At 61.3% G+C, this 19302-nt stretch overlaps 2 protein-coding genes across 9 annotated transcripts; one reads left to right on the forward strand and one right to left on the reverse strand.

Moving 5' to 3' along the window:
* Positions 1 to 118: 118 nt before the first annotated feature.
* GIGYF1 (GRB10 interacting GYF protein 1) lies at positions 119 to 15029 on the forward strand. 8 transcript variants are annotated; one of them, XM_064376378.1, is made up of 27 exons: positions 3768 to 5103; positions 5675 to 5801; positions 5878 to 5942; positions 6086 to 6189; positions 6283 to 6412; positions 6510 to 6605; positions 6767 to 6878; positions 6977 to 7085; positions 7342 to 7382; positions 7570 to 7740; positions 7971 to 8224; positions 8321 to 8432; positions 9086 to 9223; positions 9428 to 9525; positions 9665 to 9836; positions 9943 to 10109; positions 10225 to 10328; positions 10408 to 10530; positions 10627 to 10727; positions 10907 to 10989; positions 11094 to 11231; positions 11318 to 11536; positions 11766 to 11950; positions 12065 to 12225; positions 12312 to 12475; positions 12553 to 12682; positions 12775 to 15029. In XM_064376378.1, the coding sequence occupies exons 4-27, from the start codon at positions 6155 to 6157 to the stop codon at positions 12825 to 12827; spliced, it is 3096 nt and encodes a 1031-aa protein (XP_064232448.1). In that variant the 5' UTR covers positions 3768 to 5103; positions 5675 to 5801; positions 5878 to 5942; positions 6086 to 6154; the 3' UTR covers positions 12828 to 15029. The 8 variants fall into 8 exon arrangements, with proteins under 8 accessions (XP_064232444.1, XP_064232445.1, XP_064232443.1 ...); XM_064376374.1 differs by adding an exon at positions 119 to 438 and having other exon boundaries at positions 4847 to 5801; positions 12553 to 15029; XM_064376375.1 differs by having other exon boundaries at positions 3767 to 5103; positions 12553 to 15029.
* A 261-nt stretch (positions 15030 to 15290) lies between these two features.
* GNB2 (G protein subunit beta 2) lies at positions 15291 to 18217 on the reverse strand. Its single transcript, XM_012474782.2, has 9 exons — positions 18072 to 18217; positions 17816 to 17854; positions 17591 to 17697; positions 17036 to 17099; positions 16791 to 16953; positions 16633 to 16699; positions 16155 to 16356; positions 15846 to 16062; positions 15291 to 15762 (listed from the first exon to the last, which is right to left on the reverse strand). Exons 1-9 carry the CDS (start codon positions 18126 to 18128, stop codon positions 15656 to 15658), a joined length of 1023 nt encoding a protein of 340 aa, XP_012330205.1. The 5' UTR covers positions 18129 to 18217; the 3' UTR covers positions 15291 to 15655.
* Between the last annotated feature and the right edge of the window lie 1085 nt (positions 18218 to 19302).

Raw genomic sequence — 19302 nt, forward strand, 5'->3', positions numbered from 1 at the left:
AGGCGGAGCGGGCCGGAGCGGCGGAGGGAGGTGGCGGAGGCGGCGGCAGCGGCGGCCGCGGTGGCGGAGGGGGCGGCCCCGCGTCCGCATCACGTGGTGCGAGGCGGGCAGCCATCTTGCTACAAACACAAACACAGAGGAGCGGCCGCCGCGGGAGCGCCAGCGCCCCCTCCCCCGCCGCCGCCGCTGCCCCCGGCCCCCGCCCGCCGCGCGCCGCGCGCCGCCCACGCCCCGGGACTTGACCCTCGCGCCGCCCGCGGTAAGCGCCCGGCGGCCCCGCGGCCCCCGGCCCGCAGCCGGCCCCGGGGCAGGCCCGCCCCCGACGCCGCGGCGGCCGCGCCGAGCCCGCGAGCGAGCGAAGCGCCGGAGTCAGCGCGCGGGCCGCTGGCGAGGACCCTCCCCCGTCTCCTCCCCGAGGCCGCCCGCCGCCGCCGCCTGGTGCGTCCGCCCGCCCTCCCGCCCGCTCCGGCCCCTCCCCGCCTCCGGACCCTCCCTTAGAGCCGGCTAGCCTCGGGGAGGCCCCGGGAGGCCGGCGCCCGGCTTGGGGGGCGACCGCCGGCCCCCCGCGCACCTGGCGCCCCTTCCTGAAGGGCACGCCGTCCTCCGGGGCCGGCCCGCCGCCTTCCACCCCCGCGCTCCTAACGGTCGCCCCGGCCCCTTGCCAAGCTCTGCCCGTGGCTGCTCCCGCCCGCCTGGGGGCCCCCGACCCCAGAGGCCAGGGGTGGCTGGGCCCTGCGTTCGCTGGAGGTCTCCCCAGCGCGTCTCTGGGTTCCCCTCGGAACGTGCTGGGCCTTGCAGGTCCCCAAGTCCAAGCGTTCCACGACTTTGGCCAACATGGAAGCCTTCTCCTCCACCCAGGCACCTCGTCTGGGTCCTCCACCTCTGTTTCCTTTCCCTCCGGCGACCTTAGTGCTGGGTCATTGGGGTCTGCCTTTTCGTAGTTGCCTGGCCGCGGGAAACACCTTCTTTAGCAGGGGTTGCTTGCTCTCCCCGTCCCCAGGCCAGGCTCTTTCCAGCTCATGCCCCTCCGTGCAGCAGCTCCTTGGCCACAGCGCTCACACTTTGCCTTTAAAAGAAAAAACAATTTCCAAGTAACTTTTTAAAAGCCCCTCGGCTCTCTCCTCCGTTATGCTGTCATTACTCGCATTCCCAGTCAGCCTCCAGATCTGTTGCATCCTAGGGCCAGGCACTGGGAGATGCTACATAAAGACTTGTTGGCCGGATTGGATTTTTTTTTTTCCCAGCCACCCAGTCTTTCTTCCCTCCTGCTTCTCAAAGTGTCCTTCTGGAAGATCATCAGCTTTCTCATCCTCTCTGCACTGCCCTCCGAGTCCACATAGCAGTTTCAACTTAGACCCCCGCCAACTCCTGGCCTTTGGCATGGAAACACCATCGGTGGTACCAGTAAGGGTCTCTCCTTTGCTGCTGACAGGAGGATTTGGGTTCTGTCTCCTTCCCATCTCTCCTGTGCCCTTTGCAGACCCAGGCTAGCCGCCCTCCACCAGGCTAGCCAGCTCCAATCTGCTTTTCTTAGATTGTGGGTCTTGGTTCCCTGGCAGTCCGTCATGCCATTGGGAAGGATTTGGGAGTAGACCTGGACTTTGTGTCCCTGCCATTGCCTGGGGACCAGGGGCCCTGAGAGTCCCATGTGGTGGTTAGTCAACTGGACCGGCTGCTTAAACTTCTTGGACTGAGTTTTTCAGCTGTTGGACCCATTGGTCTTGTGTGTGGTCTGATAGGTTAGCCCCAACTTCTGTATCTGCGGTTGGAGTTGGGGGCTCAGAACTCAAGGGAGAAGGAGTTTAAAAAAAAAAAAAAAAAAAAGCCCCACTTGAGAGAAGGTGAGAAGAGGAGGCTAGGTGAAGGATGTTGAAAGTCTAACAAATGTAAAATGGCTTCAGACTTAGAAAATAATGCTTTGAGAGTTTGGGATGATTGCTACCGTGTGTACCTTCTGCAGACTTGGATAGAGTGTCAGGGAAGTCGCGGCACACTGTCGGAGCAGCTTCCCTTCCTTGTTTTCCCTGCCTAGATCCCAAGGCTGGGCAAGTGGGCAAAAGGGAATCACAGGACGTAAAGAGGGAAAATGCTTTGAAAACGGTTAACTTGTAGACAGTTGCCAAGTGGTGGTGTGATTTGCTCGGATGGCTCAGGAGAAAGCTGGGATAACTGACCAGCCTCGAGGAATGCAGGCTTGCATCTCTTTTTTAAGCCTCAGCGTCCTCACCCTACCACGCTTGGAGACTCTCCATCCTGAGAAAGGGCCAAGTCCCCTCCAGCAGGCCTGGGGCTGGGCAGTCACTCCAGTGTTGGGGAACTAGGGACTCTGCTTCTGTGAATAAGTGGCGCTGTTCTGTGCCAAGGCACAGTGCCCCGTGTTGGAGCTAATTTTAGGGGTAATGGAGTGAGGAGATACTGTTCTTAGCTGAATGTGCACTGGGACCGCCTGTTCTCCGTCTTTTCCTTCTCGCTTGAGTTCTGAGCCCCAGAGAGCAGGCTCTCTTCCCGCTCCCTGGCGCCTGTTGGAGCACTGGGGCCCAGCATGTCCTTGCCCCTTGTCTCCGGCAGGGGGCAGTCTTTCAAAAGCATTGATTCACATGCTTGGGGAGTGAGGGTAGACAGGCCTGAGAAAGAGAAGGGGTGGGGAGGGGACGGGGAGCCAAGGTAGGCCGAGACTCTGGGCAGGGCCAGAGCAGGAGATAGGCTGGAAGGGGCCTGTAAGGAGGAGACCCCAAGCGGGGAAAGCCCAGTGGGGAAAGCTGAGGCGGGCGGGTGGCAGTCCCCCAGCCCCCGCCACCTTCCACTCTTGCCTTCCTTACACAGGGATCATATGCCTGGCTTTTAGAGTTTGTGATAGACAAACTTTGGCAGGTTTTCTTGAAAACAAAGAAATCTATTATTTTCTCAAAGATTTACTCCTAGCAGGATTTCAGATTTCCCTTGTGGGACGGTGTAATTAGGGAATGGTGTCCCTGCTGTTCAGAGAGGAGAATGACCCAGCACGCACACACGTGGCTTCCCTTGCCTTCCCCTTGGCCCCATAGACCCCAGTGGGCTCTGCCCCTGCTCGTGGCGCAGAGGCGGGCACCTCAGCACTGGCGCGCTTGGTATCTGGAGTTACATAGCTCTTGGCTGTGGGGCTGCCCTGTGTACCCTGGCTAGTCGTGACAGCCCAGAAAGTCTCCAGACTTGGCCAGAAGCCCCCTGAGGAGCAGAGGGGCCCCAAGTCCAGAACCTTTTGGAGGGTGGGAGCCCCATGGTGGCCTGTATCTGCGTCCCTAGTTCCTTTAGTCCAAGGAAGGGCCCAGGCACCACCAGCTTCTGGCACCAGACCCTGCCGTGGAGGGGGCCCAGAAACTTACCCTCACTCTCGTGGTTTCTTCCTGAGAAGGCGGGCAGCATGGGCTTTTTCCTGCCCTCAGCCTGCTTTCTCCCCGCCTGCCTCTCCCTTGTCTTGGTGTTGCCATACTCAGGCTGCATGATCCACTCCCCCATTGTGTGCCCCTTGCAGCCAAGACACAGCTGGGATGGCTGACTCAAGAAGCCCAGGGCACCCAGAAGAGCTGCCCTTGCTGCGCCTGGTGGTGGGTGGGTCGGGGGGGGTGAGGCCATCACTTTAATGAGTTTTTTTTTTTTTTTTGAGACAGAGTCTCGCTCTGTCGCCCAGGCTGGAGTGCAGGGGTGCGATCTCGGCTCACTGCAACCTCCGCCTCCCAGGTCAAAGCAATTCTGCCTCAACTTTCTGAGTAGCTGGGATTACAGGTACCCACTACCATGCCCGGCTAATTTTTGTATTTTAGCAAAATTTTGTTTTGCCACGTTGGCCAGGCTGGTCTCGAATGCCTGACTTCAGGTGATCGCCCGCCTCGGCCTCCCAAAGTGCTGGGATTACAAGCCTGAGCTACCGCGCCCGGCTACTTTTTCTCTTTAAAGAAACGTTTAGAATTGTTTCTGTAGAGTGGTGGTCTTGCTCTGTTATTCAGGCTGGTCTCGAACTCCTCTCTTCAAGCCTCCCATAGTGCTGGGATTGTAGGCATAAGCCATTGTGCTGGCCAGGCGGTCCGTTTTCTGTTCTGCCCTCTCCCACCTTCATGACTTCAGGACAGGCTTCTGGCCTTCTAAAAAAAAATGAACTGGAGGAGGCTCAAAATGGCCTCTCCTGAGGCTGGTTTGAAGGAATGTGGGGTGTTTTTCTTGGAGTGGGGAAAACTTAAGTATGCAGTGGTTATCTCCGGATACCTTTTATTCCTTAAAGCTTTTATAAAAGTGATTATTGTGGTAAAGTACACAAGAAAATTTGGAGACTTTATCTCTAACTGTGCTGTTTTGTGGCACTGAGCACACTTACACTGAAGTGCAGCCAGGACCCCCAGTGGCCCCTGGTTCCCCTCCTCAGTTGAAGTTCTGGACCCTTCAGCAGCAGCTCCCTGTCCTCTCAGCCACTGACAGCCACCCTTCTACCTTCCGCCCGCAATGGGTGTGACTGCTCTAGAGACCTCACGAAAGAGAAGTAAGCGGTAGCTCTCCCTCTGTGGCTGGCCTGTTTCACTTAGCGTCACGTCCTCAAGGCTCATCCAGTCCCCAGATTGCTCAAGGAGGCCACCTGCAGTCAGTGTCAGGCTGGTGGCTTTGCATGGCATGGAGCACACCTCCACCACGGTGTCCAGCTGAGGCTGAGGAGGGAGAGGTCCCAGGGGAGGCCAGCTTGGCCTGGGGTGCCTCTGAGCACCGTGATTCCCCCAGGGGTGCTGGGACTCCGAGCAGGCCTCAGCCTGTCGTGGGCTTCGGCTTCAGCCGAGGTGACAGCCTTTCCCTCTAGTGGAACCCTCTTCCTCTTCTTTCCCAGACTGCGGCATCCTGGAGTTGATGGGAGCTGCAGCACCGTGCCAGGCCAGCCTCCCTCCCAGCCAGTGACTACACCTCTGCAGCACCTGGACCCAGACCACCCGCCCGTGTCCTCTGCCCTGGGCCCCAGGGATGCGCCTCCTCCTGAGAGTCCCCTCCTTCGTCCCTTAGAGGAACAGGCTGCCACCGAGCTCCCACCAGCCTCCGTTACCCTGACCTTATTTCCACCTGATGGTGCCAGAGGCTGCTTCCCAGCCGGTATCCTAAGATCCTTGTTCCTTTGGTGGCTTGGTTGTTTGAGCCTCCATTCTGAATTGGGGGCGGTGGTCTGGGTGTGATTCCTGTGGGGGAAACCAGCCTGAGGTGCCCTGGCCCAGGCTCGCCTGCCTGGAGTCCTTGGTGTGTACCCGTCTATGGCCCTGGAGTCACCTCCTGCTCCTTTACACTGGGTTTCTCCCCAGACCAAGCCCCTGGATTTGACTCTCTGAGCAGCCAACTGTGGATTTTTTATTAGAGAAAGAATTTTGCTCCCTGATTTATTTCTAATCCTTCTCTCCATAACTGGCCTTTCTCTGTACGCTGTTTGTGGCTCCAGTGGTTTTTGCTTGCTTGCTTGTATTTGTTTTATCTTTGCCCTGAATATCCATCCTGGCCTCAGCCACCTCCCTCCCCAAGTTCTGTGCTGGGCCTCCTGTCTCAGCCTCCCAGAGAGGGTGCTGATGCCCGGAGACCACCCTCGGCGGATGGACCTCTCTGTCATGCAGGGCAGGGCAGGGCTGCTGGCAGAGCCATGACCTGAACCCCGCCTCCTCCCCCTGCTCTCCTTAAGGGTCTTTCCCAGATGTGAAGGTCCCTCCCGGGCTTTACTGAGGCTAGACCAGTTCCCAGTGGCTTGGGAACCCTCGTTTACTCCAGCACCAGTGCCTGTCCTCCTGCTTCCTGGGCCAGGCTGCCAGGTGAGCCCCGGGCCGAGGGAAGTTGCCCCGTGGAGGCTGGAAGGACTCGAGCTTCCCATCTCCTCGCCTCCCCCAGGTCTTTCCTCATCTTGACTCATCTCTGGGTAACTCATGGTGTGAGTGGCCCTGTGGCTGGCTCAGGTGAGTCCTTTTAGACCCCAGGTAACTCACTGGCTCGTCCGGGGCCCATTGCCATGCCCACCAGGATGTCCCCCAGGGTGTCGCCACTGCGCTGTAGAGGTCTCCTGAGTGTGTTATTCTCCCTGGCCCTTGTTTCCCGACAGGTGTTTGGAGAGAGAACGCCAGGCCCCCTCCTGCCTACCCCCAGCCTCAGAAACACACCCAGCCCCACGATGGCAGCAGAGACGCTCAACTTTGGGCCTGAGTGGTGAGTGACGTGTGCCTCAGCTGCCGTGGAGACTCGGGGAAGCACAGTCAGCCTGCCCTGATTTCTGTCCTTTTCCCTCTGTGATGTGTCCAGGCTCAGGGCCCTGTCTGGAGGTGGCAGCGTGGCTTCCCCTCCCTCGTCTCCTGCCATGCCCAAATACAAGTTGGCTGACTACCGCTACGGGCGAGAGGAGATGCTGGCCCTCTATGTCAAGGAGAACAAGGTGGGTGCACGGGTGAAGGGGTTTGGCTGTGATGACCGTGGCCCATGGAGGGGACCCAGCAGCATGTGGTGTCTTGGACATCCCACCCCACTGCCAGGTCCCTGAAGAGCTGCAGGACAAGGAGTTTGCCGCAGTGCTGCAGGATGAGCCGCTGCAGCCCCTGGCCCTGGAGCCGCTGACTGAGGAGGAGCAGGTGGGGCCGGGCTAGGAGCTGAGGCCATGCGGGCCAGGAGGGGAGGTCATGGGTGGGGCTGGGAGAGGGGCCAGCGCTGGGGAGACAGGCCTGGAGGGTGCTGTGGGGTGGGGGGGGGTGGGGTGTCTGGGTCCTCACTCACGCCCCGGCTCCCTCCTCAGAGAAACTTCTCCCTGTCAGTGAACAGCGTGGCTGTGCTGAGGCTGATGGGGAAAGGGGCTGGTCCCCCCCTGGCTGGCACCTCCCGAGGCAGGGGCAGTACTCGGAGCCGAGGTAAAGGGGTGATGGCGTGTCCTGGGGGCGGGGAGATCCAGGCCCCCGGCTTCGAGGACGTGCAGCAGGTTTCAACGTGCGTCTCACCCTTTCTTTAGGCCGTGGCCGCGGTGACAGCTGCTTTTACCAAAGAAGCATCGAAGAAGGCGATGGGGCCTTTGGACGAAGCCCCCGGGAGATCCAGCGCAGCCAGAGCTGGGATGACAGGTGGGGCCAGGAGGGGTGCGGCGCAGAGCAGGGCAGGCCATGGAGGGAGGCCTGGGTCCTATCGCTGGAGGGTTAACAGAGGCCCACCAGATAAGCACTGTCAGAGATCCCTCTGCTCCTGAGGACCCCTGATTTCCTACGTTCCCCCTTCCCTCCCTCCCTCTGCTGCCTCAGGGCACAATGGACAAGGCACACTGGTTGTGCAGGGTTGGGGGGCGGCTGTACTGTTTTTGACCCACACCTTTCCCTGCTGCAGAGGCGAGAGGCGGTTTGAGAAGTCAGCAAGGAGGGATGGAGGTACGAGGCTGCTGAGGGCAGCGGCCAGGGCAGCAGGGATGACCAAGATGGGTGGCCCAGTCGGGAGGTGTTTATTTCGGGAGGTTCTGGGGCAGGAGGGCCTGGAGCTGGCCCCCCATGTTTCCTAAGGGTCTTCCAGGCGCTGTGCTGTCTTTCTGATAACTGCTTCTCTCTCCCTGTTCCCCAGCACGATGTGGGTTTGAGGAGGGAGGATCTGGCCCAAGGAAGGAGCATGCCCGCTCAGACAGCGAGAACTGGCGCTCCCTAAGGGAGGAGCAGGAGGAGGAGGAAGAGGGCAGCTGGAGGCTTGGGGCAGGGTCCCGGCGAGATGGCGACCGCTGGCGCTCCGCCAGCCCTGGTAAGCTTGGGGCCCGGTGGCTTTGGTGGGGGCAGTAGGGGCCAGGAACTGTCATGAGAGGGTGGGCTCCTGTGGGGAGGGAGATAGGGAGCAGAGGCTGGCTGGTATGGAGTGGCCGGGAGAGCAGTCCTGGAGGTGAGGGTAGTTCCTGGGCCACCTGGTGAGCTGCAGGAGAGTGGCCACCAGCTTCACTCGGGTACCCACTCTCCTCTCCAACTTTTCCTGTGCAGATGGTGGTCCCCGCTCTGCTGGCTGGCGGGAACATGCGGAACGGAGGCGCAAGTTTGAATTTGATTTGCGAGGGGATCGAGGAGGGTGTGGTGAAGAGGAGGGGCGGGGAGGGGGAGGCAGCTCTCACCTGCGGCGGTGCCGAGCGACCGACGGCTTTGAGGAGGACAAGGATGGGCTCCCAGAGTGGTGCCTGGACGATGAGGATGAAGAAATGGGCACCTTTGACGCCTCTGGGGCCTTCTTGCCTCTCAAGGTATCTGTGAAGAGACGAGGGTGGGAACCGGCCCTTCGGGGTCCTCTTCCTCTCTGCCCACCCAGCTGTTCTCTGACCCCTCCCTGCCCCATGCAGAAAGGCCCCAAGGAGCCCATTCCTGAGGAGCAGGAGCTGGACTTCCAGGGACTGGAGGAGGAGGAGGAGGAGCAGCCTTCCGAAGGGCTAGAGGAGGAAGGGTCTGAGGCGGGTGAGCCTTCGGGGCAGCCATCGGGCCTGGGGCTGGGCTGGGCCGGGTGGGCACCTGGGTTCTTTGCTAGGTTGGGTGCTGGCTGCCCACCTACCTTACCTGTAGGATCAGGCCAGGCTGCTTCGAATCGGAAGAAGAGTGCTGAGAGGTGGAGAGGAAGCAGGGGACAGCAGAGCCCTGTCTTCAAGGCAGTGTGCCAGATAAAAATCAGGCATAATCAAAATGACCTTTGAAGGCATAATCAAAATGACGTTTGAACGTCCCTTGAAGGCCAGGCACAGTGGCTTACGCCTGTAATCCCAGCACTTTGGGAGGCCGAGGCGGGCGGATCATCTGAGGTCAGGAGTTCGAGACCAGCCTGACCAACATGGTAAAACCCTGACTCAGAAAAAGAAAAAGCTGTAGAACTTGGGGTTGAAGTGTGCAGTGCTGTGTGGTGTTGTGCAGCTTTGTGATGTGTTCTGCCGTATCTGGCAACGTGGAGGCAAGGGTCAGGGCACCGCATTCCTGCTGCGCTGCTAGTTGACTCCAGTGAAGTGGTGGACTCAGCCCAGGGGGCTGTGACTCCGTTCCAGCCACACTCGAGGGCTTGTGCTAACTCGTGTGGCAGGCCCAGCCCTTGTTTCTGAATTCTGGTCATCTCCGTCTTCTAGGTGGGAAGGAGCTGACCTCACTGCCTCCTCAGGAGGAGAAGCCCAATTCTCCGTCTCCGCTGCCCACCTTGGGCCCACTCTGGGGGACAAACGGGGATGGGGACGAAGCTGTGGAGAAAGACCCTACAGCGGCCGATGGTAGGAAGGGAGGATGGCTTACCTCCCAGGTACCCTGGGGCTGCACGGGAAGGCGTTCACCTCCCATCAGGGTGGGCACACAGGGCATTTACATCGAGGAGCCATGACAAGAGCATGGTGTTCTGGAGTAAGGGTGGGTGGGGGGTGGGTGGGGGCTGTCTCCTCCCTGCCTTCCTTTCCACCTCCTGTTTTCATGCCTTCCAGATGATATTCGGGGGATCCAGCTGAATCCCGGGGTGGGCTCCCCCACTGGCCTACCCGGAGATCTGGAGGATGATGAAGGCCTGAAGCACCTGCAGCAGGTGTGGGGCTGAGAAAGCTGGAGGGACCCTTCCTACTGCTCCTGACCTTCCAAACTGCCTGGCTCTAGCTCCTTCTCATCCCTATCCCGATCTTGCTGAGATTGGCAGCTGAACCTTGCTTCTCTTCCTGGGCTTCCAGGAGGCGGAGAAGCTGGTGGCCTCCCTGCAGGACAGCTCCTTGGAGGAGGAGCAGTTCACGGCTGCCATGCAGACCCAGGGCCTGCGCCACTCTGCAGCCGCCACTGCCCTCCCGCTCAGCCACGGAGCTGCCCGGAAGTGGTTCTACAAGGACCCGCAGGGCGAGATCCAAGGTACCTGCGTGGGGCAGGAGGACTGCTCAGGGCCCTTCTGGTTCAGGGTGTCTCTGGCGTACCCCGTGACCCCAGTGGTTCTCCTGCTCCCTCGTTCTCTGTCCAGGCCCCTTCACAACACAGGAGATGGCAGAGTGGTTCCAGGCCGGCTACTTCTCCATGTCGCTGCTGGTGAAGCGGGGCTGTGATGAGGGCTTCCAGCCACTGGGCGAGGTGATCAAAATGTGGGGCCGCGTGCCCTTCGCCCCAGGGCCCTCGCCACCCCCACTGCTGGTGAGCCGCTTCTCTGCTGCATGAAGGGATGGGGTGCGGTGGAGGGGGTGGGCAGGAGCCCAGCGGAGCCCCCTCCTCCGTGCCTCAGGCACTGGCTCAGCTGTCGCCTGAGCAGGGCAACATGGACCAGGAGCGGCTGAAGAAGCAGCAGCAGGAGCTGGCTGCGGCGGCCTTGTACCAGCAGCTGCAGCACCAGCAGTTTCTCCAGCTGGTCAGCAGGTATGGGGGGCCCGGGGTGGGCTGGGAGAGGGCCAGGCACTGGCTTTGTGGCCCATCACCCCTGCTGTCCCGTTGGCAGCCGCCAGCTCCCGCAGTGCACACTCCGGGAAAAGGCAGCTCTGGGGGACCTGACGCCACCGCAGCAGCAGCAACAGCAGCAGCAGCTCACGGCATTCCTGCAGCAGGCGCTCAAACCCCCCAGGTGCGTGGCCATGCAACTCTCAGGATACAGGGCAGGGGGACGGGGGCGGACCAGAGATAGATGTGGGGTGCTAAGCATCCATGATTTGCCCCTCAGAGGCGGGGACCAGAACCTGCTCCCGACGATAAGCCGATCCTTGTCGGTGCCGGATTCGGGCCGCCTCTGGGACATACATACCTCAGCCTCATCACAGTCAGGTGTGTGGCCTGCCTGGTCCCCAACCCCCAGGCAGTCTCTGGGTGAGCTGGGGCCCAGGGTCTGCTCCCCACCCTCACATGCAGCCCTAGCTGCCATTCTGGCTGGGGAGGCCACTGCTGTGGCTGGATAAGACCACTGGGCCTGAGCGCCCACCTGCAGCTGCCTCTGCCCCCTGCAGGTGGTGAGGCCAGTCTTTGGGACATACCAATTAACTCTTCGACTCAGGGTCCAATTCTAGAACAACTCCAGCTGCAACATAAAGTGAGTAGGTGTCCTGGGGCTGAGGCCCTGGGAGTGAAGGGCAGACCAAGGAGCGCCCCAGGCTGTCCCCACAGCTCTCCCCTCTGATCGGCCACTGGTCTCAGTTCCAGGAGCGCAGAGAAGTGGAGCTCAGGGCGAAGCGGGAGGAGGAGGAGCGTAAGCGCCGGGAGGAGAAGCGCCGCCAGCAGCAGGAGGAGCAGAAGCGGCGGCAGGAGGAGGAAGAGCTGTTTCGGCGCAAGCAGGTGGGTGCTGCCCAGCCTCGGCTGGTCAGGGCGAGAGCCCTCACTGGGTCTCCTCACTGTGTACCCTCACCATGTCCCCCTCTTAGGTGCGGCAGCAGGAGCTGCTGCTGAAGTTGCTACAGCAGCAGCAGTCAGTCCCCGTGCCCCCTGCGCCCAGCTCCCCGCCCCCGCTGTGGGCTGGCCTGGCCAAGCAGGGGCTGTCTATGAAGACACTGCTGGAGCTGCAGCTGGAGGGCGAGCGGCAGCTGCACAAGCAGCCCCCGCCTCGGGAGCCAGCTCGGGCCCAGGCCCCCAACCACCGAGTGGTGAGCAGGCCAGGAACCTCCTGGGCCCCCCAATGCAGTTTCCAGCGTGGCACAGGGAGGGGATTGCTGAGCCCAGACCTGTGCAGCCCAAGCCCCAGCCCCTCCTGTGATGGCGACGGCTCTTGTGGCCCCTGCCTCGCCCCTCTCCCTTTGCCATCTAAGCAAGCCTCCCCATCTGCATTTTGGCAGTGCCTTTGTTTGAACTACTCTGTCTTTCTGCCATCTGTAGCAGCTTGGGGGCCTGGGCACTGGCCCCCTGAACCAGTGGGTGTCTGAGGCTGGGCCGCTGTGGGGCGGACCAGACAAGAGTGGGGGCGGCAGCAGCCTGGGGCTCTGGGAAGACACCCCGAAGAGTGGCGGGAGCCTGGTCCGAGGCCTCGGCATGAAGAACAGCCGGAGCAGCCCATCTCTCAGGTGGGCATGGCACCTGGAGGCTCCACGGCGGGCCTGGGGCAGAAGGTGGCAGGTCCTCCCCGCCCCCTTTCCACCCAGCTGATTTCTGATCCTAACTCAACCCACCCCCTTCAGCGACTCGTACAGTCACCTGTCCGGTCGGCCCGTTCGCAAAAAGACAGAGGAAGAAGAGAAGCTGCTGAAGCTGCTGCAGGGCATCCCCAGGCCCCAGGACGGCTTCACCCAGTGGTGCGAGCAGATGCTGCACACGCTGAGCGCCACGGGCAGCCTGGATGGTGCGAGCCAGGCTCCCAGGAGTTGGGCGGGGCATGGGGCTTCTAACCTAGCCAGGGAGCCCTGACAGCCCTCACCTATCCCACAGTGCCCATGGTTGTAGCGATCCTCAAGGAGGTGGAATCCCCCTATGATGTCCACGACTATATCCGTTCCTGCCTGGGGGACACGCTGGAAGCCAAAGAATTTGCCAAACAATTCCTGGAGCGGAGGGCCAAGCAGAAAGCCAGCCAGCAGCGGCAGCAGCAGCAGGTGAGGCCCCGGTGCTCGCTGCTGGGGTGGCCTTGCCTGGCGCCTCCTGACCTTCGCCCTCCTCTCCACTGCCTTAGGAGGCATGGCTGAGCAGCACCTCCCTGCAGACGGCCTTCCAGGCCAACCACAGCACCAAACTTGGCCCTGGAGAGGGCAGCAAGGCCAAGAGGCGGGCGCTGATGCTGCACTCAGACCCCAGCATCCTGGGTGAGCTGGGCTGGGGCAGGAGCGGGACTTCCTTGGCACAGGGCAGGAGGAGCCCAGGAGAGAGCTCAGACCCAGCTTCTCCCCGGCTTCAGGGTACTCCCTGCACGGATCTTCTGGTGAGATCGAGAGCGTGGATGACTACTGACCAGCCCGGACCCCCAGCCCCTGGGCTGTAGGCCAGGGCGGCAGCGGAGGCATGGACCTAAGGGTCCCAGCCTGCAGGCTTCCTGCAGGGAGCAGAGGAGGCAGCAGGGGCGGGGTCCCCAGCACTTGTTACAAACACACGATGCACCTTAACTCACCCACCACGAGGCACTTTACAGACTGGGGGAGGGGGTTTTTCTTTTTATTTTTTTTTAATTTTAAACGACTTTGAAGAAAATGTAGGAGAAGCAAAAATATTGTTAACTAGACTCTAAACACCCCTTCCCGCTGTGGGGATAGTGGGTGTGACAATGGAAGGTCCACAGAGGTTTTTTTGTTTTTTTTTTTTAAGAAAAAAGATGAAAAATGAAAAAAAAAAATTATTAGGAGGCTGAAAGAAAAAACACACTGTTATTTTGGGGCAGTTGGGGATACAGGCCCTGTGGACCTGTCCTGCCTGGCCCCCAAGGCCACACTTACCCCCACCAGAAGGCGGGCCATGGGGTAACTGGAAGCTCGGGGCCAGCAGTTTGCACAGGAGGCCTATCTGAGCTCTGCCTGCCAGACCCGCTGTGAGCAGCTTCCGTAGCTGGGGCTGGGCTGAGGTGTCCGGGGTGGGGCCAAAGTAGCCCCTTGGCTTTGCTGCTTTGGGGGACAGTTGCACAAATTGGAAGAGCAGCCCCAGCTCCCCAGGCTACCATCCTGTGCTGACTGAGGAATAGGAGGAGACGGGCCTTGCCAACCTCTGGCTGGCAGGGTGGGGCTGCAGGATTCTTGACTGTGGCCCTGGTGAGGGGCATCCCCCACCGCTGCCATTTTGGGGGATGCCCTGTGTTTGAACCCGAAAGCCCCAGCTCTCTGCCTTGCCACGTGAATGTATTCTTTGGGCCACAAGCCCCCGCCTCACCCCTGCCTGGCTCCTGCCTCACCCCTGCAAGTGGCGGGGGTGGATGATTGCTCCAGAGGCTGCAGAGAGAAGGCTGAGCTGTTCCTCCAGTGAAGGGGGGCAGGAGGGGCCTTGAAGGCAAGGAGTGGGTGGCTTTGGGCTTAGGGTTGCAGTGGAGGGGCTGCTACCCGGGGCCCCAACCTGTAGCCAGCTCATGGGGTGTGGACCACCCAGTTCTGCACCTGATCCCTCTACTGACCAAATGGGAGAGGAGCGGGCGGCCTCCCTGGTCTGATGCGATGCGCTTTTTACCGTTGGGTAAGGTTGGGGTGAAGAGAAGTGTGCGGCTCCTGGGTCGGGGGAGACTGCCCCTTCTGTTGCTCACCGACTTCTTATTCCCGATCCCCTAGTTGGGTTCGTCTCTACCCATTTTGGGTTTTGTAAGTTTTGTCTTTTGGGTTTCTCATCCAGCTCCTCCCATTGACCTCATTGCTCAGAGTGCAGTATTAGGGCAAGGTTCTGCCACTGCCTCCCTCCATGAATGTATTTCTCCCTCCTGCCCTGGGGACATGGGGAGTGGCCCATTTCTTTCCCCATCTAGCCCCAGAAAGATGATGGTGTTTTGTTTTTTGTTGCTTTTTTTTTTTTTTGCACCAAAGTGGCAACTGGGTCAGTGTTGGGGGATCAAGCTGGCCTCGGGGTGGGGAGCCCCCACCTGCCTCTCCCTGGTTCCCACAGTGTTAGCGTCCCTGAAAAGACAATATTCTCTAAAGCAATAAGGGGTGATGGGCTGGGGGGAGTGTCTGCTGCTGCTGGCCCCCAGCTCCCCTTCCCTCTTGCCAGGTGTGGGGGAGACTCCTGTTGTGACTGAATGTAAGCCCCCCGCCCCTGCCACAGCCAATGCAGGGGAAGGGGGGGCACTCTTCCTGTCTCTTCCTGCCCCTTCTCCCCAGCTAAAGAGACTTTGGACTTAGGGGGCCCATGAGCCTGGAGAGGCCTTAACCCTGTGAGGAAGAAAAGGGGGAGCCCTTTCCCACCCCCATCCCCTTCTGAGAGTGGTCAATGTTTACAAGCCCCTGAGTCCCCTGCCCAGGGACTCAGACTCTGTTACTGTCCTTCCCAGTCCTGGTCTTCCTGGGCCCTCGCTGCTCCCCTGCCCTTCGTGGGGTTGGGGTGGGTGCAGGGGTCACTGTGTTCCCTGTCTGCCTTGTACCCACAATCTCCCCACCCCGTCTCCACCCCGTGTGACTTCCCTGTCTTTTACCTGCTCCTGTAAATACTCCCTTCTCCCAATAAAACTTGGTGTGTGTTCTCCTGTTCTGCCTCCACTGTTCCTTATATGGGGAGGGGAATGGGGAACTAGGAGCTCCAAGGAGGGCCCACTCTGGTCAACACCCTGGCCCTGCCTGCTTATCTGAGAATCTCTGGAAGGCTCTGGCCTGGGGCTTTGGCTTTGCTCTGAGAGAGACTGAGACCCCCCTCCCCCCTGCCCCGGCAGCTGCTTGGTTTACCCTCCCCTGGCAGCCCTCAACCAGCAAAGACCAGAAACAAGAACACAGCAAGGGCAGAGACCAGGTACAGAGTTGGAATTGGCTCCTTTATGGAAAAACTGAAAATATAATAAAAATTAAAATAAAACCAGTTTTAAAAAAGCCAGCCCCTGGGGTTTTCACCTCCTGCCTCTGGCCCTCCAGAGGGGTGAGGCCCCCAACCCCAGGGCAGCAGAAGGATGAGGGCCTCCTGCCCCTCCTCTTCCCCCATTCCATCCCCTTATCTCCACAGTGGGGGCCCCGGGAGGAACCAAACCTGGGTGGGACGGCAGGGACCCAAGGCCCCGTAGCCCAGGGAAGGGGACTGGGAGTGCCCCCAGCCCCACAGCCCCGGAGTGTAGTGTGGGCATGGGCAGGGTCCCTCCCGGCCTGGGCCTAGCAGGGGTGGGGCCATTAGTTCCAGATCTTGAGGAAGGAGTCCCAGGAGCCTGTGGCCACAGCCATGCCATCATCAGTGACCCCGAGGCAGCTCACGCGGTTGTCGTGGCCAGCGAGGACTCCTGTGAGGGAGGAGGGAGATGTCAGAACCAATCTGGCACAGGCTGCAGGTCCCTGCCTGTCAGTCTGGGACCCCAGCTCTCACCTGCACGGTCACCCTTCATGGCATCCCAGATGTTGCAGTTGAAGTCGTCGTAGCCAGCGAGCAGCAGCCGGCCGCTGCGAGAGAAGGCAACAGAGGTGATGCCACAAATGATGTTGTCGTGGGAGTACATGAGGAGCTCCTGATCGGCCCGCAGGTCGAAGAGGCGGCACGTGGCGTCATCAGAGCCAGTGGTAAAGGCGTAGCCGTTGGGGAAGAACTGCAGGACAGAGGACCAGGGTGGGGTGAGGGCAAGGGGCAGGGTTGGGAGCCTGCTGGGGAAGGCCTGGCCCAGCTCGCCCCGGAACTCACAGCCACTGCGTTGATGTCAGATTCGTGGCCGATGAAGGTCTGTCGGCACATGGAATCCCGAACGTCCCACAGCTTGATAGAGGCGTCACAGGCGCCTGACACAAACGTGCGGCCATCAGGGGCCAGGGACAGGGACATCACATCCCCACTGTGTCCAGCAAAACCCACTGTCTGCTGGCCTGTCTCAATGTCCCACAGGGCACTGGAGAGGTGACAGGAAGAAGGAAAAGATAAGAGACAGAGCAAAGGACAGAGTCCCTGCTCTCCCCGCCCCACCACGTGAGCCCAGTCCTGTGGAAGGATCCAAGGAGGCTCTTGTCAGAACCTTAAGTGGGGGGGATGCATTCCTCCCTGACCCCCTTATCACCCACCAGGAGAGGGAGGCTATGGTGCAAGCTGTGTGCTGAGCACTGGGACAGTGGCCCCGAGGCAGGAAGTGTGGGTTCCCCCAGACTGCCCAGCCCTGGCAGAGCCTCACCAGGTGGTATCCCCAGAGCTGGTGATGATTTGGTTGTCATCCAGGAAGCGGCAGCACGACAGGTACCCTGGGGAAGGAGCTGGTCAGCCAGGTCTCCACATGGAGGGCAGTGTACCCCCCTACCCCAAAAAGGGCCCGAGCCAGGTCAGGCCCCTCACCGGTGTGGCCAGGCAGCTCCCGGCTGACCCTGACGTTGCCCTCGCGGGTCTTGAGGCTGTAGATGGAGCAGATGTTGTCCAAACCCCCACAGGCCACAAAGTTCCCTGAGGGCGCGTAGGCACAGGTCATGACCCAGGAGGAACGTAGCGGGATGGCGTGGACCTGCGGAGCAGGGGCAGCGCCCGGGTCAGAGCCAGCCAGGGCCCTGCGCCCCCACCCCACCCCGCAGCCCGTGCCACCCTACTTTGTTGGTGGTGTAGCTGTCCCAGATGATGAGCTTCCCATCCTGGGAGGCGCTGACCAGCAGCCTGGTGGGGAACAGTTCGGGGAGAGCAGAGGGTTGTGGCTTGAAAGCAAGACACACACCCCTCTCTGTTGCCCAGGCTGGAGTACAGTGGTGCCATCACAGCTCACTGCAGCCTGGAACTCCTAAGCTCAAACAATCCTCCCACCTCAGCCTCCCCAACATAGCTGGGACTACAAGGCTGATCTCAAACTCCTGGGTTCAAGCAATCCTGCCCTGGCCTCCCAAAGTGCTAGGGTTACAGGCATGAGCCACCTGAGAGACAATCTCTGGCTGTACCCGACAAGTTCTGAAATGATCCTGCCTATCCAGGTCTGGCAGGCATGTCTGGGAGTCACCATCTTTCCAGACACATTCTGGCTATTCTGGCAGCCTGCTCACCCCACCAGATCTGAGGCTGCCCCCACAGCCTGCTACAAAGCCAGCTCACAGCGCCAGCCCGTATCTACACACATACACACACACACACACACACACACACACACACACACTCACCTTGAGTCGGTCCCCCAGTGCATGGCATAGATCTTTGCCAGATGCCCACGGAGGGTCCTCCGGGTCCTCATCTGGATTCTCCCCACTGGGTCCAGCCCAGCTGTGATCTGGAGGTGTAGACAAAATGGGCTCGGGGAGGCCCAGGCAGCAGGACTGCAGAGAGCAGCACCCTCCAATCCTCACCCCTCCAACCTCTAGTCACCCCCGGCCACTGAGTGCCCTCACCTGGGTCAGTGTTGAGTCCCCACATGCCTTTCGGGCATCCTGTAGAGGGTGGCAGAGCCAGAGAGATTCGAGAAAAGGCAGGTTGGAAAGGGAAGGAGGGAAGAGAACAGAAGACGGGTGGGCAGGGTCAGATTCTGAGCCACTAAAGCCTCCCTCCCCCTGCCCCCCACCAACCCCCAGAAAAACCCAAACCCAGCCCAGTCCAGGGCACCCGGCGGGGTACACACAAACCACCCACCCCGCGGCAGGCCCTCACCCGGATCTGGTTCCGGAGCTGCTCGGCCTCCTGTCTCAATTGCTCCAGCTCACTCATGGCGCCGGGCCCGTGGGGCGGGGTTGGGGGCGGCTGGGGGCCGCGGGACGGGGGCTGGGGGAGGCAGCTCCTGGCCGCTGGCCCGAGGCCTGGGGGATGCAGGGCTGACGTCAGGCCCGAGGCCGCCGGGGAAGTGGGGGGAAAGGCGGGGTTGCAGCGCGGCCCGGAAGGGGTAATCACGGGGAGGGGGAAGGGGCGGCGCGGCCGCGGTCCCCGGGCACAACCAGGGTCTCCGGCACCGGAGACGTCGCCGAGTAAGAGCCGACCTCCCCAATCTTCCTCCCGCCCCCCGGAAACGGAGCGGGAAGTGCAAGAGGAAGCGCAGGGGAAACCCCTCCCTCGGACACAGCCCGGGCGGGACACCCGCAGCAGGAACTGGAGAGGGGGGGTGTCCCTTCGAAAACAGACCTGGCGTCTGCCCCAGCCCGCACAGGCACCGCCCTCCAAGCACCTAATTTTAAAAGGGGCGGTGCCTCTTGAAATTCACTCCCACATGCCGCACACCCTCCACACACACCCCCAGCTTCGACAGTGGCGGGTGGGGGGGGGGGAGACCAGAGGGGAAAGCTGGGCTGTTCGTGGGGTTGCCTAGGCAACCGTCACCCGGACCGAGAGCACCTCATTGGTGAAATGCCCCCACCCTAGCCCCGTTACCAAGGCAACCGCATCCACGGCAGAGACCTGTAGGGTGGGTGACCCCACCCCCGGCCCCATCGCCCCCGCCCGACCCAGCCTCCCGCCCCTCCCCAGAACCGGCCCGGGTGGCTGTTTACAGGATTTGGGAAAAGCCGATTGGGCGCTAATAGGTTCTGGACGGCTCACCCCGGATAATCCCCGGTCCGGCTGCGCCCCATTAGCCGTCCGCCGCGGGTAGGGGCGACAGCGGCGGGGAAGGCAGCCCGGAGCGGTTGCTCCCTCCAGCGCCGAGGCCGCCCGCCCCGCCGCGCCCACAGAAAGCCCGTGGGGGCCGCTCTCGAGTAATTACGGCTCCGCGGCGAGGTCCCCGGCCCCGAGGCGCGGAGCTGCTCTCTCCCAGGCGCGGGCAGGCGGCCCCAGGCGGCCGGGCCCCAGCGCCCTGGGCACCCTAAGGGCCCAGCCCGCGGGCTCGGCGCCGGGGCCCCAGGGACCTGGCTTGCTCCGCTCCAGGCGCCAGAGTCCTGTTCCCCCGCCCTGC

Source organism: Aotus nancymaae, unplaced genomic scaffold, assembly GCF_030222135.1.
Source record: "Aotus nancymaae isolate 86718 unplaced genomic scaffold, 86718_ANA_hifiasm-v0.15.2.pri h1tg000015l_0, whole genome shotgun sequence".
Classification (NCBI taxonomy): Eukaryota; Metazoa; Chordata; class Mammalia; order Primates; family Aotidae; genus Aotus; species Aotus nancymaae.